At 44.5% G+C, this 27,626-nt stretch overlaps 2 protein-coding genes and 1 pseudogene across 2 annotated transcripts in view; 2 read left to right on the forward strand and 1 right to left on the reverse strand.

The window, feature by feature from the left end:
• Positions 1-6,514, forward strand: part of SNX30 (sorting nexin family member 30) — a 67,308-nt gene extending 60,794 nt beyond the window's left edge. The window contains exon 9 of the mRNA XM_090038863.1: positions 1,385-6,514. Within this exon, the coding sequence (XP_089894989.1) occupies positions 1,385-1,444 (60 nt within the window). The 3' untranslated portion in view covers positions 1,445-6,514. The remainder of the gene's footprint in view (positions 1-1,384) is intronic.
• Positions 6,515-6,660: 146 nt separating this feature from the next.
• Positions 6,661-21,213, reverse strand: LOC149868587 (solute carrier family 46 member 2-like). The gene is made up of 5 exons (XM_090038862.1): positions 21,149-21,213; positions 19,446-20,629; positions 17,068-17,151; positions 13,894-14,050; positions 6,661-9,256 (listed from the first exon to the last, which is right to left on the reverse strand). Exons 2-5 carry the CDS (start codon positions 20,521-20,523, stop codon positions 9,199-9,201), a joined length of 1,377 nt encoding a protein of 458 aa, XP_089894988.1. The 5' UTR covers positions 20,524-20,629; positions 21,149-21,213; the 3' UTR covers positions 6,661-9,198.
• A 2,128-nt stretch (positions 21,214-23,341) lies between these two features.
• Positions 23,342-23,746, forward strand: LOC149868588 (small ribosomal subunit protein uS3 pseudogene; annotated as a pseudogene).
• The last annotated feature ends 3,880 nt before the right edge of the window (positions 23,747-27,626 follow it).

A 27,626-nucleotide genomic window follows, 5' to 3' on the forward strand; every position in this document is an offset into this window, starting at 1 on the left:
AAAACAGTAGCTAAACATGAGGGCAGTGGAATTACCCCAGTGATGCTGGTAACCCAGTAGTTGATGTTACCATCTGAGATGCCCCAACTCTTTGTTCAGGTTTGATGCTTCTACATGCACCTGAAAACCAGCTGCCTTTTATAATCAAGAGTCTTGGTATCTTCCCTTTTTTCTGCCAACACTTTCACTAAGTTAGTATAGTAGGATCCAAATGTACTGTATGTCCTGGTAATCTTCAGGAGCAGCAAATGGGTGGGGGAGGGAGGAGTAATAGTCTTAATTCAACCCCATATACATGCTGGGATTAATCTTTCAGTTTTTACAGTGGTGCGGTGTCTGTCAGTCTCTCACTCTAGCCTATAGCTCATGGAGTCCCCATTGTGGCAGCAAGTTAGTTGCCTAATTCATTATCCAATGGTAAAAGGTCTATACTGTTTTAAGTAACTTACTTGGCAAGTTACAGTATCACACCCTAAGAGCAAAATGAGTCTTGGCACATCTCAGATCTGAAGCTTAACCCTGTAATCTACACATTTCAATAGTTGTTCCTATATATCTGTTTTGGGTGTTTTTTGTTGTGGTTGTCATCTTGTTTTTTGTTTTAAAGGGAGTAGGTTCTCTAAATCCTCTGTGATATTTCTCTGGGATGTGTGCTGCTGAAACCTTGAGGTGCTGGCAAGTGAGGACAGAGAGAATATTTGGGTTCAAGTAAAATGTTAAAATCTGTAATGAGAGTTTGTCCCAACCCCCTTCTCTAAAAGAGAATGTAACTGGTGAATTCAGCTTGCTAGAACTAAAAGCTCCACAAATGGCCTTGTACTTGATTCAACTTTTAAACAGTAGTTTAAACTAATCTTGCATCTTTTCTTTGTGGCTTCACTTCTTTATTTTTCTTTGGTTGCTGCTTAGACTCCATTCCAGCAGGCAAAGGCTGACTTGTACTATGGAGCGATTTTCATGCCTCCATTGCTCTGCCAAGCCTCCCTGCTAGCTGACCTCCATCAGTTGCTTAAAGCTGTTTTTAGTAAGTTGTTTACCCCAAAATAACACTTTAAAGACACTATGGAGGCTGCAGTTGCCATAGGATGTAGCATTTAAGATTGGAAAGGCAAATATTATGTTTTCTTAAGTGTATCTTGAGAAATTCCCAACTTGCCAGTGGTTTAGACTAATGACTAACACATCAATGCATTTTATTGTGCCATGGCAGACCAGGCAAATGACTCTATCTGGAATTTCTGAAATCCTCTGCTTAACTCATAAGTTGCTCAACTGGTGATCAGGACCATGCTTTTGAGATGGTGTACCTTTACATGATGGAGACTTGGAATGAAGGAATAGTAGTGTGTAACTAGAAACTTACTGTTGCATCTCTTTTTTTCAGTGCCTTACGGCGTGGGAATCAATTATACCACTATTACAAGACAAGCCAGAGACCAAATAAGAAGCCCCTTCATGGACCCTTCTAGCCACATATGTGCATAGTACCACTAAATGACATACTGGAACTATCCAATGCACTACTTTGTTGTGATAAATGCCAGCTGTGCTCAGTTTGGAACAGACCCATTGAAAGCAGTTTTTGAATTTCCTCATCTGTTTGTATTTAAACTGGTGTTTCATCTTTTGAGTTACCTTGAACGGTTCCTTTTCCTTCCTATGGTATGATCCTGGGATCGTAATAGAAATTCACAGGGATTTTGATAACGAAAACTTACCTCTTTTTTTCCTGGAAGGAACTAATGAGTGGAACACTAAAAAGATGAAAATAAAACTCTACTGCAAGGTGCCAATATGACATCTTTATTACCATCCTCTTGTTTCATAAATAAGGGTTAATTTTTATGAAACAGTGCTCCTCAACCACTCCTTGTAACTTTTTTTTTTTTTTTGGATGCAGAGGTAATGGTTGGAAGGAGAGGCCTTTTTGGCTACTGTCTGTGAATTCCCTATGGATTAAGCAGTCCTAGAGCTGAACTCCTTCCTCCATGGGGGAGTTGAGTTGGTCCTAGAGAGACTATACTGACACCTCCTGCGGAAAGCTTGTGATGCAAGCATGAACTGTGGCTTGTGAGTGTGGCATGCTGTTGGTTCATCTTGAATATTCATGCTCATTTGTTTACCTTGGTGACATGAAGTAATGTGTGTGTGGGACAGGTTTAGGGATCAAAGAGTGGAAGTGAATTTATGCTCTGTCCTATCCAGTGCAAACAGACAGGTGTTTACTTGCAGTTCTCCATCTCCAAAGCTAGCTCAAAAAGGGTATGATTATTTTTTTTGTATGCTTTAACTCTGGAAGTGTCTAAGCAGAATCCAGTGTTCTTCTGGCTTGAGTTGGTCGAGCTTTCCACTGTAGTAAGGATGGATTCTTGCATTCTCACCTCCTTTCTTTTTTTCAGCAGCCAAAAGATATCAAGTGCTTGCTTCTATACCAAGTATTGTGCATGTGTGAAACTGGCCTTAAAGATGTTGAGGTGGGAGGAATAGTAAGTTAAATACCCCCATGTTGCATATCCACCTCCTGTTTGGTGTTGGTGGCCTTAATACCTTCTGAAGGAAGGAATACTGCCAAGACTGGTTACAGATGATCTGATCTAGCAGTGCATGAAGAATCTCAGTATTTTGCACTTTTTTTTCACCCATAGCAATCTGGGGGGGCTTGTCTGTTTGCCAAAACATTGGTATAACATCAGGCTTTGAATTAGAGCAAAGGTGTTCTGCCTTTCTTGGCTATTTGCCCTGTAGTTTTAATAGGAATTATCATTTAAACCCAGGGAATCCCAAATTTGACTAAATCAAAGGAATTTTTCTAGTTGCCTTCCTCAGTTAGGATATTGAGGTGCAGGGGAAAGGCAGAATATTTAACTTTTTTTTTTTAAATGCTGTTCTCTCATAAAACAATTAGTTGAGCAGCATTTCTGATGAGCAAACAAAGGCTTTTCTAAACGAGAACACGATTGGGGGGGATGGAGTTGTCAGTAGCTGAATAAACTTAATCAACTTTTCATTCCATTTTTTGTTTTCAAGTTTGTTAGAAAAAATGGAGCAAATAGTTGCAGCGTGTCTGGTCTCAATTTTGTCATAATGGCTTAAAAGGTACTATTGGCAAAGGACACTGCAGCCTTTGAGTAAAGATTATGGTACCAAGGTGGTGTGGTGTTCCACTTAAATGTGTAGGTAAGAATTTCACTTTCTTCAAAGGCCGTGGGATTTTGTAAAGGCATTTTGGGCTTGGTGCCTTAGAGTTGAGCATGTAACTTTACAGCCAAGCAAAATGATTGTATAAATCAATGTCTGAAGTGGCAAGAACCTTTTAAAACTTTGGAAGGGAAGTTCTGAGCTGTCACTGTAGTTGGCTGCAGATGATGCTCGGTTTACTTGCTTGTTTTCCACCCTGCCCCCTTCCAAACATTTAGCTTAAGCCAGTCTGGGAAATTTGGTGAAGGGCAGGATGTTACTTCATCCCAACTATTAAGATCCTGTGCAGACTTGCAACTTCTATAAAATAGCAAATGTTTCAGCCCTGGAAACCAGGTTGAGGCTGTCAAACTGTCTGGTTGATTGTGCATGTGCTAGATCCACCTCTGCCTTCTATCGTATAGGCTTCAAATTCTCCTGAAGTTCCTATAGTATCTATTGGTAACTTCAGACCCAAAGGTTCATAAATTTATTATTATTTTTACAAGTGGTAACCACCTAGAAATGTAGGGGAAAACAAGAATTCAAACAACTACTGAGAGAACCAAGTATAAATCCATCGAAGAGCAACCTTGTTGCACAATTTTTTTCTTCTTAATGGGCACTTAAGTACCTCCTTTTCAGGGCACTGTATGGGCTACTGTCTGGATATGTGAACTTGGTGTCACACATGCTATTTAGCTCAAATGGAATAAGTGTTCCATGTTGGTTAGACTGCAGAATCCAAATGGCAGGCTTGCCCTCCGCTTTTGTTGTGAGCCTGAGGTTAACACTAGGGTCTGAACTCATGGCTTGGCACCCTCCCACAGCATTAAATTTGCTCCTCGTCTCCCAGTTCCACAGCTGCCTGTCCTTTTGAGTGAGCAGGCCAGCTGCTTCTGTCACTTCTGATGTGTGCAATTGTTTGGTTGCTGCAACTCTTGACACTAGCCCACCTTGGCAAGTGCTGTTTAGCACAGGTTTTCTTATTCTGTCCTGGTGTACATGTTTTGAGGCTTTTTGTGGCTTATTTGTTTTTGTGGGTCTTTTATATAGTCTGCATAATCTTACTAGGTTTTGACTGTTGCAATAAACGTGGGAGAACTTTAGACACAAACTGCTCCTCAATAAGACTCTAATTTTAAATATGAGGGCACTTCAGGCAGCTCCACTGCCTAAGGCTCTTTCATCCAATAACTGCTGGTACTGTGTACATGTGCCATACCTTCATCTTTTACTTTCCTTGGGAAAATCATTTTTGGCTTCTTCATAATGTGGTGCCCATCCTGGAGGAGGGTGTCCATGTGGCTGTGGGGAGGAGGCAAGGTGCAGAATGTGAGGGAATAAGATATGAGAGAGGCAAACTAAATTCTATCAGGACAAGTTATATTAATTATAGAAATTGCTGAGTGGCTTTAATGCATTAGCAAACAGCTTTCAACTTGGCTCATCCCCAAGTGACACTTGATGGTCTGCATCTCAACCACTGCATGTGATTTGGAACAAATAGCAGCTGTTGACATCACATCAGAAAGGTCTACAGCTGGAGTTGGCACTGCTATAGCAGTATTTCTTGAGCTCTGTGGTGATGCTTTTGTGTAGCACTTGTCCACAGTATATGCTACTTGATGCCCTTTAGTTCTGTATACGCTTCACATACATGAGCAATTTCCCCTAAACTGAATGGGATGGCTCGTGTAACATTGCTCATGTGGTATGTTGGCAGATTTGAGCCCTACTCACAAATGGCCCATATAGCTGAAGGAATCATGCAAAATTTTAATGCTGCTGCAGACTGTTAAACCAATCTTAAGTGAGTAATAGAAACCTTGGCCTTCAATAGCTGGTGCTTCTGACCCACTGTCTGTGCGTGCAGAACTGTGTGGGCACACATGCTGTGTCTCTTAGTTAAACTCATTTGATGTTCAGCTGCCTTTTAAACACTAAAGGTACAAAGACAGTTTTTTCTTTGATATTAAAACTTTTTACTACAAACAAATGAAGAACATTTGAGGAGGGAAGTATTTTTTTTTTTTTTTTTTTTTTTTTTTAAGGGAAAGATCTTGCTAATATTTGCCAAATATATTTTTGATAATGTGAAACTAGAGACCATCGGGGGGGGAACCTTTTGTGTCTCTTTAATGTGAAGGCTTAAATATCAATATTTAAAATGTATTTTGGGCACCTTTTTGATTTGTAAGGAATTAAATCAATATTGTGCTTGACACACATCACTTTGCCAGGGCTCTGATGCATAGAAATAAGTTTATAATTAACGGTATTTTCTGAATCAATCCCAAACTAAAAAGCAGACAGTACTCATTAGCGAGAGCAGCTCTTAAAGAGCTACAAGCTTTTGTATAAGTCACTCTAGGAGAGAGTAAATGCCAAAAATGTATACAAGTCAAGGGTGCCAATGTCATCCTGAACTTAAATAGCTCGGGTCGTGATTTTATAGTCCTAGTAATAGCTGAAACCTCTACAGCACTGATTTCCATTGGGATGGGGCTCTAGTAGTCATGCAGATCCAGCATTTGGAACCTGTTACCTGCACAGCATCTGAATAGATGCTGCTGCTTTTGGTTTATGCAACAGTGAGCAAACTAGAGTATTCCCCTATCTCTGCTGTGTGTGGAACCTAGTCAACGCTGTCCTATCTCTTCTACTTCCTATGAGCCTGCACTTGTAGCTGCCTATCACATTCAGGGGAGTTTTATGCCAAAAAATTGGCAACTGTTTTGGCATGAAATTGAATTCTGCCAGCACACTTTAAAAATTGTCCCCTTCTTGCTCGGTGAGTACAGACATACTGAAGATTAGTAACTCACTAGCTAGGTGTCCAAACTATATACTGTATTTTATGACTCCTTGCGGTAACAAAACAAAAACCCACTAATTTTATAGAAACTTGGCTTATTCTTCATACTCTGGTCACTCTCCCATTATTTTGCCTATCATTAGGAACCAATGAAAGCTGTGAAGATTTGTGTTTTGTGAATTAGCTAGTGGATGATGTACAGATCGGAGTGGGTTTTATTTCATGCCTTCAACTAAACTTAACAGTTGTGCTTTTTTTCCCCCTAAAATCTTGTGGGATATGAATTTGTCTCCTTGACTTGAGGTGCTGGCATGTTTCTGTTCTCCTTTTTCATATATCTCTGTATACACATATTCTGTGCATTGTTTACTACAAAACTAGTATTGATGAAAACACTTTGAGGTAAATCATTTGTAATGCTTGTTAACTATTAGTGTGTACATTTTTAATACACTGTTTCTTTACCTCAATTAATTTAAAGGAATGGACCAATAAATGTATTAAAAGATGATTTCTTTATCTAGAATACTCATGTTTCATTTTTGTGTAGCCTCTGCTATACCCAAAGCGTGAACCATGTCCTTATTTTGCTGGAGAGTTCATTGCCCTGTCTGTCTATGCTCAAACTTGTACATTTTTAGTACTTCTGGCTTAACTAGAACTTATGCTAACTTTTGGTTTTGTGCCTAGTAGTTGGTGTCCACCACCAAGTTAGCACCACAGCATTGATCCTCTCAGACACTAACAAAAGGCAGGAGAATGAGATGCTGTCTGGGGCCCAATGACTGGTTCAGTCAGGAATGAAACCCAGGACTCCTGGGTCTTAGGTCAGCATCTCAACTACACAACCACCCATTTCCTTAGCAGGGTACAAGAGAGAATCATCCTCCTTCTAAAGCTTCCCTCCAAGCCATTTGAGTTCAGCTACACTAAAAACAATCCTACTGTTTATCTAACTCATCTGGATTAGATGCATGAAATCATTTTCTTTATTCTTTTTAAGGAGGTGGCTTTGTTGTACAGTTCATGCTCTGAACTTCCTACATGTGCTATTTGCTGTGGGGAGAGCAACACTTTTTTTTTTTTTTCTCTGATTTTTTGCTCAGTCCTCGTGGTTTGGGTCCCACTTTTTTTTTTCCCCAAGGGATGGTTCCTCTTGGCTCTTGTGCAAACTTTTCTCTCGCTCTCAGAAGTGCTTCTCCTTCCCCAAACTATTACCCTTCCTTTTTAAAACTGTATCAAGATGTTACTCGCAAAAGACTGTGGGGAGAGATGCCAGACCACACTGTGGTCTTAAATAAGTAAATTTCATGGAGCTTCTTTTCTCAGTGCATTGGTGGGCATACAAATGCATGCACACATTTTAATAACGGTATTGATTTTACAGGATTTAACCCATTGCACATTTAATGCAAGTTGTGTATAAGTGTTTGTTTTATATAGTGGTGATGCTTTATGTGCATAACAATACAGCACTATTGACTAAAGTGTTTTTTTTTTTTTTTTGGTTTAGGGGTATTTCTGAACTTCATTCCATTCACTGTGCTTCTGTACATGCCCCCAAAACGCATACACGGGTGTTCCAACTTCAGTTCAGTTCACAGCAAGTAGAACCTCATGCATTTCCCCTCCCCACGCAACCATTGACTAGTATAGTAGAAGTTTTATAAATGTTACAATACAGGTCACTTGAAGGCATTGCACAGATGCAGTTGACTGTTTCATAGTAGTCCCTGCCACTTGCATGATTGGGGGCAGCAAAGCAGGCCCTGCAAGGAAAGGCTACAAAACCTGAACCTGTTCAGCCTTCACAAGAGAAGGCTATGTGGGGGGATCTGGTGGCCATCTATAAATTGGCTGAGGGAGACCACCGGGGAATGGGAGAGTCCATGTTTCCCTGAGCACTACTGGGAGTAATGAGGAATAACGGCCATAAGCTGAATGAGAGGTAGATTCAGACTAGATATCAGGAGGCGCTACTTCACTGTCAGGGCGGCTAGGATCTGGAACCAACTTCCAAGGGAAGTGGTGCTGGCTCCTACCCTGGGGGTCTTTTAAGATGAGGCTAGACAATCACCTTGCTGGGGTCATTTGACCCCAGTACTCTTTCCTGCCATGGCAGGGGGTCAGACTCGATCTACTTGGGTCCTTTCTGACCCTACTAACTATGAAACTGCCCTAAGGAACTTAGAACTTCCCCTTTTGCCACCTTTTTGTCATCTTTATTCAGCTGCTGCTATATTTCAGTAAGTTTCTATTCCTCTTTTTCCAGGAAAAAAGTGTTTTTAAGGTTAGAACTACACTAGGGTTTGGTTTCGGGTTAGTGTGCATCTTTTTCCTTCCAACTAACTCCTCATGGTGTCTCTTTGAGTAACATTGAAGGACTCTTCCTAGATTTGTCAGTCTCTGCTCAAATAGGTATAAGGACTTTGAATACTAAGTTATTGATGGATCATCTTTAGTCGACGCCCCAACCCTCCACAGTAGCCTTTTTGAATGATGTAGATTAATGCACTTGCTCTGCACCATGGTCAAGAACTGTGGGGGGGGGGGGGGGTTTGTGTGTGTGGGGTGTGGTTGTGTTGTTTTTTTTAAACTTCTGATACTCCTTTAACACTTTCCTAATCCAAAGTCCCTGAAAATATCTCAAGGGGTTTTTCAGTGGATAAAGTGTTTACTCTGACAGGGTCTGCACCCCTCTTCTGTTCCCACACCTTTGCCTCACCACCTCAAAACCTATCTAACAACTTGGTCCAAGCCCTATACTTCAGTTCTTTGCAATCACTGAAATGAATGAACTTTCCAATTACAGTGGCAACTGGAGGGGGGTGGACCTACTAGCTGCAGTGACAGTTTCCGTTTTCACACTATCTGAAATGTAATGATGAACTAACTTGGAAACTTTTTCTGCAACTATTCTCTGTAAAAACAGTAGGGCAGTCTTCCTGTTGGTGAGTAGTGGGTTTATGCCTATTGAGTGCTTTGGTCTTGGCCTGCTGGCTACTTTTGAGATGGTGCTCTGTCACATGGTTACCACTGACACGGTTCTTTTTATGAGGATTGCTAGCAATTTCTGTTTAAACCACAAGGACTAAAGTGGTAGACCCAGTTCTCTACACTTTCCTGTAAGTCCTCTGAGGCAGTAAGCCAGGGTGCTCCTGCACCACGGCTCCAGTGCTCAAAAAATTTTCCGTTACATGGTGTCAGTCTGTCAGAACTTCAAAGGAACCAGATGCTGAATGTTGCTTGAAGGCCACAATGCTGTACAAGAGATAGACAAAGAAGCAAATGTTAATCACAAGGGGCATTTATGCATGCGTGGGGGGGGGCACTAATTACAGTGGCTCCAAGAGTTGCTTTACTTAAAGCACCTTGGTCATCAGATGCATTGGTGTCACCATGCTGAAAAATAGCAGTGGGGAGGCTTTTAAATAAGCTGCTTCAACAAGATTTAGCTAAAATACCTCCACCACCACTTTTCAGCATGGGGACACTGATGGATGTGATGCTTGTGTGGTAATTGCCATACCTGTAATTGCAAGGTGTTGGAGCAGCCTCACCGTACACAGAAGGGCCCACTCAAACTACATGTAAAAGCTGCAGTGCTATAGATTCATAGATGCTAGAGCTGGAAGGGATCTCAACAGGTCATTGAGTCTGACCCTCTGCCCAGGGCAGGAAAGTGCTGGGGTCAGATGACCCAGCCAGATGCTTATCCAGCCTTCTTTTAAAGACCCCCAAGGTAGGGGAGAGTACCACCACTCTTGGAAGCCCATTCCAAATTCTGGCCACCGTTACTGTGAAGTTCTTCCTGATTATCCAGCCTAAATCTGCTGTCAGTTTGACCATTGTTCCTTGTTACCTCAAGAGGTGCCCTGGTGAACAGAGCATCTCTAGTTCCTTGCTGCCCTCCCCTAATGAGTTTGTAGGTAGTCACAAGATCACCTTTCAGCCTCAGCAAGAGAAAGCTGGGGAGATCTAGTACCCTTAGTCTCTCCTCATAGGGCTTAGCCTGCAAACCCTTAACCATACAAGTGGCCCTCCTCTGGACCCTCTCCAGGTTATCTACACCCTTCTTAAAGTATGGTTCCCAAAACTGGATGCAGTACTCCAACTGCAGTCTGACCAAGGCTGCATAGAGAAGTAGTATTCACCTCCTTGGATCTGCTTGTCATGCATCTGCTGATGCATGATAAAGTGCAATTAGCTTTGCTGCTGATTTTTGTCATCACACTGACTTGTTCATCCTGGAGTCCTCTGCCTCCGACATCCCTTTCTGCTTCTGTGTTGCTGAGGGTCATTCCCCAGCCAGTGTGCTGGATATTTTTGTGCCCTAGATGCAGCACTCTGCACTTGTCCTTGTTGAACTGCATCCTATTGTGTTCTGCCCACTCTTCCAACCTGTCTAGATTTGCCTGCAATCATTCCTTACTCTCTGATGTGTTCACTTCACTTCACCCCCACAATTTCAGTATCATTTGCAAACTTGGACAAAGAACACTTCACACCCACATCCAAATCACTGATTAAGACATTGAAGAGTACAGGTCCAAGGACAGCCCTGGGGGACCCCACTGCCCATGTCCTTCCAGGTCAATACCGGCCCACCCACCACCACTCCCTGGGTGCAAAGCCCCCAGCCAATTTGCCACCCACCAGACTAATCATTTAAGTTGCAGCTTCTTAATTTCATTATGAGAATAGGATGAGATACCAATCCTGTATTCATCCTCTTCAACTGCCTTTTGGCTTTAATGTGAGATCCTGAAAGTAAATCATTCTGGCTTCTCACAGGTTGCTTTTGCACTGTTTCTTAACTGGCAATATTTCATGATGTCAACCCTTAACTAATGCATCTGCTTCTACAGATTTTTAATGTCACTTAATGACCATTGCGTTCTTAAAGGCAGTGGGTAACTGTCACTTCTACACAGACTGATCATAAGAATGAGTGATGGGGAATAGCTGTAGGAAGACTCTCTCTCTCTCTCTCTTGTTCTTGGATGGTGGCAGAAGCTAACAGATAATCTCAGTTTTATCAGAGGCAATGAAGAGTCAGTTGGTAGCCCTTCCCTACAGAAAGCTATCTCATGGCTGGCTTGGCTTCCACTTAATGGAAATCCACTTTTGACAAGTTTTTTACTATGCTAATGCTGCAACTGTCACTTGTATGTACCTATTATCCCTGTATGGTACTAGTGTGAAAGAAGCTGAGAGGTGATGCTTATCTGGGTTTTGGCCCAGATCTGACAATATTTCTGCCTGCAATCTTTTTCCTGAATACAAATGCCCTATTCTCATAATAGTATGCACTAGACCCTATCCATTCTACATTAACTTCTTGTATGAGTCTCTTGACATGTATCATGTTGGCCAGGCAGGAAGACCGGATGGTGACAACAACACGAATGTCTGCTTGTTCTTCCCACCTCTTACTAACGTTAAGTGGACTTGTCTAGTTTGGCTTCTCTGTGTGTGTGTTTTGTTTTTTTAGAGGGGGGTTGGGACAGAAAACCAATGTGGCTTTTGTGAGAAGGGGAAACTAATGAGTCACAAAGGCTCTTAACTTCTTTTTTTTTTTTTTTTCCCCAGCTCATAAAATTTGTGTCATTTCACCACCACGTTGCTCAAGTTATTTTAAAAGGCAGAAGCTTTTTGCTCCCCACACTTCCCCCTCAAGCACTACAGAGAAGATATCTTGGCTCTATTTCCTCTCTTCTTTCCCCAAAATAGCTTTAAATTCTTCATTGCAATGTATCTGAACTTCTGTCACAAACATAAGAGGCAATTGTATTTCCTTATCCGGCAGGCTTAGTCATGAGTTGTGTGTGGTGGGTTTTTTTGTTTTGTTTGTTTTTAAATAATCTTTACCCTCAAGCTTTTATTGAAGCTTGACCCATCCCATTCTGTAAAATTAATTGCCTTGCTTGCTCACATTCTGGATCAGGAAGGAATTTTACACTGGTCAGATTAGTGCAAACAGGTTTTTCTTTTGGAGGCAAGTGCTATGGCCCACTTGTTTGGATCTCTTCAGTATTTTATCCCACAGTTGTGAGGGTTGTTATCAACAGCTCTCTTCCCCCCCACCCCCCATTTTACCTGTGGCATGTAAGGGTACTTTTTAAATCATGAATGCTGTGTGAACCCAGAGGTTTGGGGGGGGGCATGGTGAGCTCACAGTGACAGTGGTGCTGGTGGCAGCGGTCATGAGCTTTAACAGGCAGCTGCAGTTCTGTGAGTGGTGGGTGGGGAGGGGGGTGGCAAGTGCCAACCAGTGGGCAGTGATGACCTGCAGATGCTGCCAATGGCAGCAGTCAGTGGTAATCAGGGACTGCTGGCAGACAGTCAGTAGTGAGGCTGGGGGTGGTAAGTAACAACTGCACATAGGTGCCACCGGCAGTGTCAGCAGCACCCCCTATGCATCACCAATGCTTTTAATATTTTTAGGTGTGCAGCAGGATTGTGTAGTTCTAGAAATAGGTTGGACAAGGACTTCTGTAGAATGAAGCAGAATAATCCATATTCAAACTAATCAGGGAGTGGCACTAGATGTGCTCCAGAGGTCCTTCAATCCCTATTTTGCTATAATTCTGTCTTTCTATGGCTGTAAAAACTCTGGGTGCCTATACACATGCTTGGAGGTGTTTTAGTTAGAGTAATTCCCAGGCAGCCATTTCAATTAAAATGCCTTGTCATATGCATTAAGCCCCCTGCATGTTTAAAAATGGCCACAGATAGCAAGGAAGTACCCCACAATCATCTAAAAAATGCACAGGGGCTTAATGCACAAGATGCTGGAGCACTGTAATTAGAATGTGCAACAGACTTAATTTAATGGAGTCTGCCCTGATGTGCTCTAGTTGGGACACCAAGGAGCATGTGTATAGGCAGCCTCTTACCTTGGGGGGAGAAATCTATGAGCGGATGAGATTCTTGTCTTCCCTATAGTGTACCCAAACTTGCACATGCTCTTCTCCCCCCTGCACCCCCTTCCCAGCTGGGTAAAGATGACTTGAAACTTCTCTCCCTTCACTTGCTAGTTACCTCAGAAACAGCAAATCTGGCTTTTTCTAGGATTGCTTCCTGAGGCAATATCACTTTTTTTATTTGCTTAAATCCTTTCCCCTCCTTTTATTTAAGCCTGTATTTGGAGAGAGCCTTATTTTAACAGTTTAGTGACCATTTTAAAAAGGTTGCTGAAGCATCCTTCCTGCATGCATGCATGCTCAACTCTTGGGTGCAGACAGAGAAGCTGCTCCCTATTGCAACTCATAGCACTTTGCAGGAAGTATTAAGAGTTGCAGCAATTCCCCCGAGCCCAACAGAAGCTTGCTGTTTGGTCTGGGAGTTTGGGATTCCAGCTTCAAGCCTGCTACAATACCACTTCCCCTGCCCAGCCCAGGCACTGTGTGCAGGATGGGAGGGGGAAAGGGAGCAGAGGGAGCTTTTTCTTGGGGTTCCTCAGCCATGGAGCTCAGCAGGCACAAGTTACAGAATGTCCTCAGTATTGGAGCACATTTGTCTGAACCCTCATGCAATGAAGGTTTGGATGTTCACAGGATTGGGCCCTTTTAAAGCGGTCTGCAGCCATGCACTTCTGTCTAGTTACAGCTGTAGACTGCTTTCTGGGGCCAGATTGCATGAAAACTATCACTTACAGCTGTGCCTTTCTTGCATCCATTTGGCAACTCTCTCTAGTTACTGTAAAAATCCTCATTTACCTCTGCCCTGCAAGGATCTCTCTCTCACACTCACACTTCATTCCTTCATAGGCAGAAGGACACATGCCCTTTTTCCACTCTATTTCCAGTCCTTTGCATTCCCCTACCTTTTTTTTTTTTAAAAGCAAGGCACCTTAAGGGGAAATCCCTCCAAACTGAAACCTTCCTGCTCCTTACCTAATGGGGATGATACTTAGGCAACCGATGATGCAAGACAAAATGAAACAGAAGCCGCTGTACCAGTCCAGTGTCCATTGATATATTTTGTTGTAGAGTGTGGATGTTGCCACTCCAGTGATGACTAATGCCAGCTGCAGCAGGACAAATGCCTTGGCTGTAAACAAACAGATAAGTCATTGCTACCACCCAAAGTATATATGAACTTACTGAAAGAGCATCTGTGGACATGCCAAAGTTACTGAAAGGTCTTTTGGATGGCTTGGAAACTGTGCAAGCAGCCATTCTCACTTGGGAACTGCCCTGTCTTAAATGAGGCTTTGAATATGGGCCGATGCAATAACTACATCAATTTCAAATGATGCTGACAGGAGCTTCTGGGATGTAACTTGTCCCTACAGGAGACTTTGTATTCTTCCATAGCAATATAAGCAAGCTAATGCAACAGCTACACCATAGCCGTTTCTATCTATAGCAAACGCTATTAGTATATCAATCATAAGGTTGTCCATAGCTTCAGTCCTACCTGGCAGCTGGTTCTTTGGAGGTGGAAAAACTGCAAAATGGTTGCTTAAGTAAGGGCTGTTTTTATATGTTTCTCCCCGTCACAGCATGGGGACCTAGGAGCGGCCGTGATCTCTAACGCCCCCTACCGCGCCAAGTAGATGATCCAGCACTCTCGTTCTCACCCACCATGTCTTTGATGTTGTCTAGTTTTATAAGGGAGGGTGCCTTTTTTGTCCCCTTGGCCATGGTGCTATGTTTATCCTGTCCCCTGCTCTGTATGGGGTGACTAGTGCACCCCAACCTTATGGGCTATGTGTGCCTCCAACCTCCCCTGTAGCATGCCCCAAGCCTCACAGATGGACCAGATGTTGACTAGTCAGTTTCCTTTCTGTGCCCTGACTGGTGCCCCTGGGGCTTGTCACGCAACTAGCACCCCTCACTGGCGCCTTGGCTAGTGCGTAGAGGGGCACCAGTCCTCTCAGGCCTGCTTGCCTCTTCCTAGGGCTTTCCCAATAAGCTCACCCACCCTGGGGCCTTGCTCGTGCTTCTCGTGGTCCCCACCCATGCTAGGGCCTTGTTTCCACGCTTCCCACGGTCGGGGCTCAGGTGGCCATAGCTGTGTCTGGCCCCCTGACCCTCCTTAGCGGTCTTATGCCCTGCTTCGGCTTTATTCCTGATGCTGCCCCACTGGGCTGGGGTCGGGACACCCCACTAGCTCCTCCTGATGTCGCCCATACTGGGCTGGGGTTGGGACACCCCAAAATGCAGTGCCACTCTCCAGCGCACAAATGGCCGTGCCCTCTTTGGCACCAGCTTACTGTGCCCTCCCAGGTCAGCAGGAACCTCCCACGCTACTGGGGAGCTCCCCTGAGGCCTCCTCCAACCCCTACAGCCTCACCTGGTCCTCTGGCATTACACAAACAACCAAAGAGAAACATAAAGCCATGTGCCAACCAGCTATAACACGAGCTAAGCCTCCTGGCTATAGTACAAACTCTGTGTCACGCTGGCTCTTCATCATACCTCCTTTAGGGTTTTCTCTACCCTGTATCATCATGTAGGAGGTCAAGCTGCTTGGCTCTGCAGCAGAGCTCCTGCTCCTCAGGCTGCCAGACAGAAAACCCCCTCTGGCCTCAGCCTGGTTGCTTATAAAGGCCAGGCCCTGCCCCCTTCGGGCCAGCTGACCACAACTGGTTGCCCTGGCAACCCACACCTGTGCTGCCCTTATTACTGTTACCAGTAACTGGCACCCTAGTGCTCTGCTACACTCCCCAGCCAGTTCTTAATCCTCCACAGAGGTCATTATGCTGCTCACAGTGAGCTGTTGTCATGAACACAAATTTAGTTTCATAAGCAGAGGTGGGGCTTAAAATAAGACTTCAATAGCAAATACTCCCAGGGTCTGAATTTAGCTGCTAGATAATGAGTCAAACAAAAAGCCCAGCACTGTACACCTTCACAACTTAGGATCAGGTGCAAATGGAAAGGTTTGATTCAAACCATGCATCTTTTGCAGGATCAAAGGAGGTCTGGGGCTGATCCTGTTATGGAAGGAGGTTTATGTCAGTCAAACTCCTGAGACCTACTGCAATACTGACAAAAGGGTTGTTCTGATTCTTGAAGTGGAAGTTTTCTGCCGGAGTATTAAAGAAATGAAAATTACTGAATCGCTAGCTAAGCTGCTGAGCCAAGTTTTTTGGCATAATAAGCTAGTTTTTAACCTAAGGTCATATAATATAAACTGCTAGGAAGGTGATTTAAAAAGTCAGTTGAATGACTAACTCATTCAAAATGGAGAAGCCAAGTGGGAGTTGGAAAGAAAAAGTAAGAAAAGGATGACTATGAAAATGGACATGCTGACGAACACAGTATCCGGGAATGCCTGGTTCACTTCATTATATCAAGGAAGAGACCTCTTTTGTTCATCTGCTTTACATGAAATACATCTCTTTGTTTTGAGTTATTTACGTGTTTAATTAAAGTAGCTTTCATTGATAACTTCAAACGCATTATCCCTCTTTTTCCCTTCAGTTTCTAAATTCCTTCCAGATAGAGCTTTCATACAAGCATCACTTTTGCTAGACGTTTTACTTGGTGGCAAAGCTACATGTTTGAATGTCTACAGCCCACTAGTTTTCTTCAGGAAGGTAACTAAAAAGTACATATGTAAAAACAAGACTAAAATGGCATAATATTCATAACTGTTATAATAAACCTTCTGGCTGTGGTAGCTGAAAACGGGTCTAAAAACAGAAGCAGACACTAACAGGAGGGGAACAGGGTGACAGATGATCCACTCACCCCCTGTTCATCCTATAGCATCAAAGTAGTTCACTGATGGAACTGCCTAAATATTTCCTTCCCCTTCTCTGAGCTGGATGCATCGGTGTTCAGTGATCTCCTAGAGCGTGTGAGGAAAGCGCTTTTTGGGAAATCTTAAGTGGATAAGCGACTGAAGAAGTGTGTGCAGGGTGCCCTGAACAAAACAACCTAATTTTGCAGATGGCTTTCCTGGGTTCTGATTGCTATGATTTTATTATACAGCTTGCACTTGGCAGTGATTACCACATAACTTGGTCTTGCACACTGCGCTAATTGCCAGAGACTCAACTGAGGGTGTTCTCCTCCCTGCCCTCTTCCAGCCAACACTGAAATCAGTATACTCACTGTAGGATGATCCTTCTATGTGTTTGGACAACACCGATCTGATGGTTGGTAGAGGAACGAGTGCAAACAACATCACTGCCCGAGCTGTAAAAATAAAAGGGAAGACTTATTTCCTGTTAAAAGAGCCTGTTCCCTAATGCTCTACCCCTGTAGAGCAGGCAGTTCATATAGTTCACAAGCAACAGCCATTTACTGCAGATCATCTAGTAAATTATACAGCGTGGTTCTGTTACATAAGTTTTATTTGGCTCACTTGTGTTCCTATGATATTTTAAAATAATATGACACAGTGTAGGGTTTTTGTGCCATTCCAGCAGTTGTCCGGTGGGAAGAAGTAGCTTGCTCCAGGTGGCAGCTAGAAGAGTTACTTTGCAAAGTCAAGCAACAACATGCACGCTCATTGCACTGGAGCATGGTTCCACCAAGTTGAATGGACGAGAGCCCCCAGATGACTTTTCTATTCAGCTTCTTTACTGTAGAGATGCCTCTGGCATTGGTTTGCCCTTTTGGTAGAAGGACAAACCAGTTATAAGGCCGTAGGAGCAAGAATTTGTTTTCTCTTGTGTAGCACTAACGCGTGTGGGTAATGGGCCAGGGCTAGGGTTTTTGGGTGCTGTCACCCTACAAGTAATTAGCATCTTACAAACCAAGCAGCACCATAGGTGAGTGATACAATCTAGCTAAACCAGCTGCACTTGTGTTTTTGGTCATCTTACCTTCTGAAAGCCTCATCCCCCAAGTGGATTTCACTTATATGTGTGGAATAAATAAAACCACCTAGGAGGCTCACTTGACCTTTTGGTTTTTCAGCTACACATCTAATACTCTGACCTCTTTTCATAAGGAATGGCTTCCAGTGGCCTTTCCATACTATTTTGCATTGATACAAAAGGCATGCTGAGCAAACTGTTCCTCAATACTATGGTTGTGTGAATACTCTAACAAAGAAATGTATGGGCTGCCTGTCGTGGCCTTTGTCTCTCTTCATAAAATAAGCTTTCACCACATGGTTACACAAAGATGTAGTCTTTTTTCCCCCTGCAGAATTGGAGTGTGAGAGATTTAGTTTGAATTCATAGTCAGAAGGTTCTTCCTAAAAGGGTACTTAAGCACTAGAGCACATAGAAAGGCTGTGAAAGCTCTCTGACCTGGAAACTTTTAGGTGCATGTCAGACTTGGTTGTATTGATCCTGACTTGAGCAGGCTTTGGACTAGATGGACTATATGGATCCCTGTCTGACTGTTTTCTCATGATTTCAAGTTAGTCCCTGTCTGTTTGGGGGTCTGGCTACTGTCATGTCTACTCCCTGTCCATTTAGTTTCAGAGTAATATATTAGGGAATAAAATGCTGGTTTTTTAAAATGTGACTGGATCTCAAATGTCTAAATTTCTCTATATGTCTTACCATTGTTCCATCTTCGCCCTTTCTCTGCCCCAAAAGAATCTAGCTCTACGAACACAAGACACTAGATGCCTCTGTTTCTTCTTTGTTAGAGTAAGCAAACTTTTCATCATCATCGCCTAAGGCCAGCTCTTATGCAAAGCAATAGTTCACATAGTTTCTCAGCTGTGTTGTTTGGCTTGCATTCATGGTTGTGAAGGCTTTTAACTCTTAAACACCCTACACTAATTACATATTGAAGTGGGACAGAGTCTATTTAAGTGTTCTGAGCATTAGTTAGAGCTTAAAAAAAAACACGGGATGTTTTAAAAATGGATAGCTAAAATGCTCTAACTCCTCCTCAGACTTGGAACATAGGGTTGAACAATATTAATCCAACAAGGGGAGGGGGAAAGAGGGACCTGAAACGAACACTTAGATGTGAGGGGCTACACATGTGCTAAATTTTAGTTGAGGGTTTGAGAATTGCAACTTGGGATCACAGGCCTACCTCCATCTGAGAAGGAAAAAGGGGTCATAGGTCTGCTTTGATCACTCCTTTGGCCACCTGCCGGAGGGCTGAACCCCCTTGTTACACGACAGCAAAGATGGCTGTGAGAATACTGAGTGTGAGGAAAGGGAGAGGCAGAAGAGGAGGATGTGGTTTATCACACTGAGCATGGTTTTGGCTCCCTGATGGTTAAATCCTGAGTAAAGATTGTGTGGGTGAATAATTTACTCAAGCTGGAAGATTTCTTTTGGAAGCAAGTTTGAATTTCACCCCCAAATGCCCAGCATTTCCTGCTCTGAGGTTTTCAGTGAAATAAACAGCTCTGTGCTTTAGCCTATGAGGAAGCAGACCAGTTAAAAATCCCCCCCACCCCCCATGTCCTCAACCACTGCCTTTTTCAGCCTGTCTGGCAACACTTGGCATATTAAATCATCAGTGTTCATAGCCCATGGCTGCAGCCAGCTACAGAGAGCAGTTTAACTCACCGATGTAGAACTGGAAAGTCCTTCGTACAAAGGCCATGATGAGAATGCCAGTACTGAAAGACAGTATGCCGATCGTGATCATGGTAGTGTCCCTTAAGTATTTGGAGAACAAAAACACTCCCAGGAAGCTGGTGAGGAAGATCACGTAGCCAGCAGCATTGCCGTAGCCAACCTGAATCCCGTTCCAACTTAAAGGTTCCTTGAGCACAAAGAGCTGGAGGACGTCTATGCCTCCCGCAACCGCTAGGTCATACATGACAGCCCCCACAAAAAGCATGGCGATGATGAGTTTTGAGGGCATCACAGGTGTGTGGCCTTCCTTCTCACAGGACCCCCAATTCCCTACAGTCCTTTCATCAGGTGGCAGTGGGCTGTCAAGCTGATTTACATCCTTGGCTTTGCTGTTATCTGCCAAAGCTGGGTGGGTACCTTCCAGTTTGGGGACTTGAAGGACAAAGAGGCTATAGGTGAGGCAGAAGGCATAGCAGGCAATGCTGCAAGCCACAAGCACAGTGCCCTGGCGGTAGCTGAGGTTGAAATGGACAAAGATGTGCCCAGATGCAATGCTTCCCAAGAAGCCTGCCATCCCATAGATCAACTCAATAATGATGAGCCGCAGAGACCTCCTGCTCTCCGAGGAGCCCAGTGACCCTAGAGCCATGACACTCGCCCAGTAAGTAGTGAAGCCTCCGGTCAGGCCGTTTAAGGCAGCAGCTCCATACATCACCTCAATCGGCCACTCAAGCAGGATCAAAAGGAGCAGAAGGGCCCTAGAGACCAGGTATCCCAGGAGGGGCAAGCAGATGGAGATCTTCCTGTTCTTTCTGTCCCCAAGCTTTGCCAAACCATAAGCTGACACCAAGGGGCTTAGGCCCAGGACCAAGTTGTAGATGATGTAAAAGTTAGAGACTGCTTTCTGCTGTCTGTCCTCGAGCAAATGTGCTGGGGCGGTTGAGTTGGTCCGGTTGTAGTAGTTTTTCACCACCAGCAGCAGTCCTGTGTCATAGAAGGAGCTGGCTACCTGGGCACCAGCAACCACTGGCTCGATCCAGGTCCGTATTTGCATCACCTCAAGCATGATATCTGCAGGCTAATCCTTCTCTGGGCCTGCTCTGAGGAAATGTCGTGGAGAAAACGGGTCTGGCTGTCTTGCTTTGTAACACACACAAGGCAGAAAGAAAGGCCTGAAAATCAGTAGAGAAGCAGAGTCATGAGAGAGCAACTCTGACTGCCAGGATGTATCCCCTTCACATACACACTGCTGATGATATGTGCCATCTCCCTGCCCATGCCGCAGAAGCTTTTATATTGATGAAGCATGCCTCATTACACCCCCTCCCGGGGTGCTGCTGCTATTCTTCCTGGTATGAATTCAAGAGGCCACATGGTCAAAAGGAAGTTCAGTGTCATGCTTTTAGGAAGTGAAAATGCCCTAGCTGTGTCTTATAATCCTTTCCCTGCCCTGTCACGTCCCTGATGTGAACAGCACAAAAGGAACTTCCCCAAAGCGATGGTCATCTCTCAGTATAGGGAGTGAAAAGAGCTGGGGCTGGGTCACCAAATGCCTTCTTGCTCTACTACACCCAGCCTCTCTCCAGCATTGCAGGTATATTGCTGGTGTTTTTAAAGCAAGATTCTGTTCTCCACCCAACCTCCCCCCCTCCCCCAGAGACAGGTAAAGCAATATGAACAACAAATCTTACCAAGACGAGCAAAGCCTAGCCGTACCTCATCACCTTTCCCTGCAGCTACTTTCTGTGCTTCTCTGATGCGGGAAATCCAGGAGGGAGAGCTAGAGGTCCTTATATATACCAAGGCAGATCCTAAAAATAGTTTCCCGCCCTCAGAAGTTGAGTAAGGAGTAAAAGGGTGAGCTACAAGTGGTGAGTAAGAGGATACTGAGGACTGGGAGAATGGGAAATGTTTGGCAACCCACTTTCTGGCAGGCCAGACACCTGGAGCAGTGATGCAATTGTAAAAAGTAGGCTGACAAGCAGGGCCTGGCATGGGCTGCAAAGACCATTCATACTTGTGCAAGATCTTGTCGCCCTGCCCATTTTGCATCTCACAGAAAGGTTTTCACTGTTTGTCTTGCTCAGCCCAGCAGCTGTGGAGCATGTCTCCTGCTGAGAGAGGTTGTCTGTGACCTGTCTGCCCCCTGTGCTCTAGTCCTGCCTGGAGTTCCCCTTCCTTTTTTTCCACGTAGGCCATCTAGCCCAAATCCTGCTCAAGCCAGGATTATCCAAACCAAATGTCTGACCTGCACTTAAAAGCTTCCAGTCAGGGAGATCCCACAGCCTCTCTAGGTAACCTGCTCATAGTTGGAAGGCTCTTTCCAAAATCCAACCTCAATCTCCCATGCTCCAGTTCTGCAGAAAATAATGTCTTCATCCTTCTGTAACCATGTAGTCATAGCTCTATTAGCTAAGATGCTGAGTGTCAGCAATGAGGGGCTTTGGCTCAGCCTCTCTAACCTGCTTCTTCTGTGTAAATGTACCTTCATTTTCCCCATTGGAGAGGGCTGTTCCCCTGTCACATAAGTATTTGCCTGGCAAGACAATACTTTGAATGGTTGATTTAGATGAAAATGACTGGCCGTCTGTCCAGCTGAATAGATCATCTCTAATGCTCTCACCAGCCCTTGTTACTGAAAGTATAAGACATCATGAACTCACAAGTTTTCATATGATACTGATGGCAGTGCCCTAGCCAGCTCTGGCCCTGGCAGTGCCAAGGCACTGGTGCAACAGTGCATGAGGAATATAAATAGAAACAAACCAACAAAAGTAGGGAGTGTTTTGTACCTGCCAGTTCCAAGTAAAGTGGAATGAACCAGTCTTTAATCATTTTGTTAATTATAGGTGTGACTAAGTTTAATAGCCAAGACTGAACACTTTTCTCCTCCACCTCAGCACTGCCAGAAGGAGGACAGGAGTAGGATGAACACAGTCTGTAACTAAATCCAGCCCAAGCCCTTGAAGGTCAGGAGGGGAGCTGGGACATTTCACAGGGTTTCACTGCATGGGTGAGCTCCACTTACAAAATGAGGTCATTGTGTTTATGTACCAAGACACGCAGCTGATGGGAGATCGGTGCAAGGTGAGGAGGGACCAGTTGCCAATGGAATTTGATCTTTGTGTCATTGTGTCCAAGGGCTGGAGGCATTTTGGCTGTTGGGCTGAGCTTTGCCAGATCTCTTCCATCTCAGAAACAACAACAGGTGAAATGGAGGCAGAAATAGCTGCAAGGATGAGTAAAGGGGCACCTCTGTACCCGAATAAAGGACAGAAACTCTAACAGAAAAGGGGTGTGAATAACTGTATGAAACTGAGTAAAGACAAGGATTATTTAGCCTGACTTCTGTATCTAGCTTCCAGCTTTTGCTGTTTCTGAAGATGGAGAGCAGTCACCAATCCTGATGATGCTGACAGTGCGGGCTCCAATTCAACTTTAACAGGATTGCTCAAGAGGCAGAAGCATGGATCTGAACTGGGATCCCAGTGGCCTTGGCCCACAATGCCCCTTGGTGCAGCCAGAAAGGCCTCTGTCATGCAGGCACAGATGGATGTGGAAGGGGAAAGGGAACTGCGTGAACTTTTGAACTAGCCAGAGATGGGTGCTCTATTGTCCAGGTCAGGGTTACTCCACCCAGGACCGAAATGATCCTCCTGGCTACCAGAGCTCTGAACGGCCAGGGTAGAAAAGGCCACTGTATCTGTTGACTGACAGCTGTTGTGCAGAAGAGGTTTGGTTTTTCTGAGGGAAGTGTCGAGCTCTGCAGTGAGAAGGTGGCCATGAGACGTCTGTGCACTATTGCCCCAGCAGAGTTGCTGCATTATAAACATCTGGAAGGCTTAGCAGTGTGCCAAGCCTGCCAGGGTGTCCCCTACTTTGTCATGGGAAGTGGCACCCAGGGTTGTGAGGTGGTTGTGTTTGGCAAACTCTGAGGCTAGAGAGCCACGTCCATGAAGTTTATGGATACCTTGAAGATCAACAGTGGAGACCCTGTAAACTACTGCATCAATACAGCCAGGCACCACATCCTTCTCAGGCAGGGTGTGCTGGTATCAAAAAAAAGATCATGCTGCCTTGGGACCCCCAAGAAGCCCCTGCCAAACCATGTCAGCACTTTGGAACCCAAAAGGGAGATCTGGCCCATCGCCCCAAACTCAGAGCAGGAAGGTGGCAAACCAGATCAGCCAGCCATGCCTCAGCCAGTCCTTACAGCCCGGAGGGGGTTGTTGGCACCTGGAATGAGACATTTGACTGCATCCAGTGGAAGTGTCCCAATAAAATGGTAAAAGACCGGTGCCTAAGGTCTAGGAATATGTGAAATGAATGAAAAGCAAAAGTGGGCATTTTTCTGGGGTGGCTCAAGTCAGATGTGGGAGCCTGGAGTTGAAAAAGGTTGAGAGCCACTGTCCGAGTATGATGCATCATAAATAGCATTAGCTACCTTGAGCCCAAAGGCAGGATGTCATCTTGCTGCTGCAGATGTGCAGTTTCAGTGTCCCTCCTACTGTCCGTGACTTTTCCATACAGGAGCAGCAGCCAGTGCCGAGTACAACTGACAATGGTCCCATCGGTTTTCTGGCTGCTGTTCAGAACCCTGTGGGGCAGGGAAATGGTCAAGAGTCAGTCCAAGCCCTGATACATTTGCATAACGCCTCCTCTGTCATTACCACTTTGACATGATTTTTAGTGTGATATATCAAGTGAACTCCTCCAGGCTTAATTAAGGCTTGTCTTTTTCCAAGTTCCCTCACAGGGGTGCTGTTGAGATGCTGATGGAAATCCTTTTCACACTTTATTAGGACACTTGCAGAGGTTGCTGGTAGTTTTGTGGGTAGGTTAGTGATTCAGTACAAGGAGGATTACTGTGCTCTGCAAAGCCAGATTCAGCTTCATAGCTGTAAGCCAGAGGTGTAACATGCTATTTTGATGCCCTGGGCAGAGGGGAGTTGGGGGTGGGTTGGCAGAGGGGGAGATTTGCTGAGCACAGGTGAATGGGGGCAGAGGGACCAGGCAGAATCATACCTGCAGGGCCATGGGCTCAGCCAGGGGCTGTTCTCAGCATTGGCTTGCCTGGTGGGTGAGCCTGTTACCTCTGGCCTAGCAAACCTGAGGCAGGAGCCCCTTTGTCAGCCTCACTCCCCCTTCCCTTGTGTGGCTGACAGCTGCTGCATTTACAGTTGCTGTCAACTTCTATGTCGGATGTGGCCAGGGTGCTAAGCACGTTCCCCATTCTGGTGCCCCTCTGGCTCCATTCCAGCACACGTGTTAGGCAGTGTCTGGGGAGCATTCCACTGGTTGCCTACCTGGTTATGTTGCTTCGTGGAGCAATTGGGTGGCAGCTACTTGGTGCAGGGGGCAGGCGGGGGACCCACCACTTCTGAGCAGCTCTCCTCATCCCCTGCACTCTCACAGCCCCCCACTCCTGTCTCCCCTACTTATCTGGGACATAGCCCAGGTCCAAGTCACACTGCAGGCTGCACCGGTCCACTTTGTGCCGCATGGGGAGGCAGTGTGCTGAAGCACCAGGGCAAGGGGCAGCTGTAGAGATGCTCTGGCCAGCTACCAGAGTGTCTCTTTCGAAGACCCCAGCCTCTGGTTGCTTAAGAGCATGCCACAGAAGTGTGTCTTGCCCCACTCTTTTTCCATGGGTTTTTTTTTTTTGATACCTGGATTTCTAGGTATCAAATTTAGAGCACACTGTGCAAATATGCAGTGCAGGGAACATTTTTTTGTTCCCAGAGTGCCTTTTGCAGCATCTCAAACTGCTTTGAGACACTGCAAGAGGCAGGTGTGCACTCATCTGGACTGGTCTAATTTGTTTCTGAGTTGCACTGTCAGTCAACATTGTTCTTTTAAATTATAGTCAGGAATCATTTCAAGGGAGTTGTGTACATCCTTCTGGTTTTACTGTCAGCCTAATTAAAAAGGACAGGGTAGTTAATACCTGTTTTGATCGGGTTTTGGAGAAGTGGTTCAAGGAAAACTGGTTGTGTCCAGGAATAAATGATGAGAGGCAGAAATTGCCTTGCAGTACTGCTAGTTCTGAAAAGCAAAGCTACCAGACAGTGTGTACACACTGTGTTTAAAATGCAAGAGCCAAACAATAGCTAAAATGTCAATTCTTAGTTTTGCTCCAGCTTCTTTTATTTTGCATTTATAATTAGGCCAAAGCTCAAACAGAACATAACTTTGAATTGTTTGAGGCTAATGCTCTCGGAGCACGTACTATAAAGAAAATGTACGATCATCTTCTGTCATCAGTGCTACAAACCTGTGCAATTCCATGCCTGAAACTTAAAGGGAAGGCTTGTAAATAAGCACTTATTTCTGCAAAGTTCCGTTAAGGTTCCTGCAATGGTACAAATAACATCTGACCTTCAGATGCCAGCTTAGCTTAGTATGGTTTTTGCATCCAGTCTAGTCCACCGTAGTTTGAGGCTTCAGCACTTACACTGGTTACTCCTTCACATGCTTTGACACCACCAACATGAGAGGAAAGCTTCTGTGTCTGAATATTGAGCCATTTTCATTGACTTTGAAGCAGCCAAATAATGCTTTCATTGATGCAGTAATTGGTATGAAACACAGGAAGTTTAGCTGCAGACTGTTTCCTGATAGTGAATAGGCCTCATGGAGTTCAGGGCATTGCCAGTCAGAGGCTGATCGTTTTGCATTCTGTACAGGAGAAGAGAAGATATCATGGTATGATGTGATTGCCATCTGTGGTCTGCATTTCAAGTCTTGCATACAAAAGTCTCTACTGATGTTTTTCCCTAAAAGTGTGCTTTCTCCCCTACAATTATATTGGCAACAGTGATCATTGATCCTTAAGCACCAACAAGGTTTTCTTCATGGTGCATGAGTGGGTGAAAACCTTCCCCCAGTATTACCGTTGCCATCTGGGATACCTTCCTTTTTACCCTGGACTAACTTGTTGTCTGGCCTCTCTTCAGTTCCTTCTCAAGACCCATATGTGACTTGTAAGCCCAGCCTCAGATGGGAGAGTCAAATTCTGTTTACTGCTTTTCTAAGACTCGTGTCCCATCTTTATCAGTGTTGATGCTCCTGTACGAATTATACTGTTAAGAGTCACTTCCTTAGTAGTTTAGGCCAGCAGTAATGGAAACCATCAGAAAGTCTCAGCGGTGCAGAATTCCAGCACCTTTATGACTTTGTTGCCTAGTGGGTCTTTAATGGTTGCAGAGGAAGTCTTAACATTTTTCCCAGAGAGTGTCCTAGAAGTAAAACCCCTGAATTTCTTACTTAAATGCATGATGACTTACTTCTCTGTTCTGACTCTTGAATAACAGAGGTTGGCAATACTGCTGGACACAGGTGGCTTCAGGTTGTCACCTCTGTGATATCTTCAGTCTATAGTTCCTTCTTTTCTGGTGCAAGACACTTGAATTTCCATTGAATGGCAGCTTGGAAAGTGCCAGTGGTGCACTCGCTTTGTTTCATCTGTGTTTCAGTGCAGGGTACAGAATAGCACACCATGCTCCCTTTATTTTAGATGGTTATTCCCCTGCTTCTTGAGATGATGCTTAGGGACTTGCCTGCCCCTGGAGTTCAAATCTCTAGTTGCCTTTGGTGATGTGTTGCTGAGTGCTTAGTGCTCTCATTGAACTGTTCTGGTTTGTAATCTGGTCATATTGTCTTTCCCATGGATTTCTTAAGTGGCCCTGCCTGCTGTATTTTTATCTCTGATCACTTAGGAGAAAAAATAATTATTCAGACACTGCAAGGAGAGATTATTGACTCAATGTCATCTGGGGTAGCTGAGCCATGAGGATAACTTCTAGGAATAACTGAGGTTTGTGTTTGGCCTTGCTGAGTAAGAGGTTGAAGATGAGAGGGAGGAGAACATTGTGTGTGTTTCTGTGCGTGAATATGAAAGGTTGTTTGTGATGCATCTCAAAGCTGTAAATGCTCTTCACCAAAAGACTAGCATGCAAGCTTTTGTATAAAAAAGCTGTCTCTCAGGGATTAATTTAGGTCAATACAGGATATGGAATATTGTTTGTCCTCTTCTGTCTCCTCCATGTGAGGTTGTTCAGGCAAATGTTGAACATGGGTTTTGAATTCCCCTGGCAATACTCCCAGTTTGCTTAGTGTTACTGAAATAAGCTCTTTTACACAGTTACTTCCTGTTTTTTCATGTGATTC

Source organism: Crocodylus siamensis, chromosome 3, assembly GCF_052110815.1.
Source record: "Crocodylus siamensis isolate JL-2025a chromosome 3, ASM5211081v1, whole genome shotgun sequence".
NCBI lineage: Eukaryota > Metazoa > Chordata > Crocodylia > Crocodylidae > Crocodylus > Crocodylus siamensis.

What these genes read in the sequence shown, in the direction of transcription:
- LOC149868587 (XM_090038862.1), bottom strand. Translation starts at nt 20,523, where the DNA reads ATGCTTGAGGTGATGCAAATACGGACCTGGATCGAGCCAGTGGTTGCT. An exon ending in GACTTTCCAGTTCTACATCG is followed by an intron (nt 17,152 to 19,445) that starts GTGAGTTAAACT and finishes TTATTTTTACAG; the next exon opens with CTCGGGCAGTGATGTTGTTT. An exon ending in CATAGAAGGATCATCCTACA is followed by an intron (nt 14,051 to 17,067) that starts GTGAGTATACTG and finishes GTTTGTTTACAG; the next exon opens with CCAAGGCATTTGTCCTGCTG.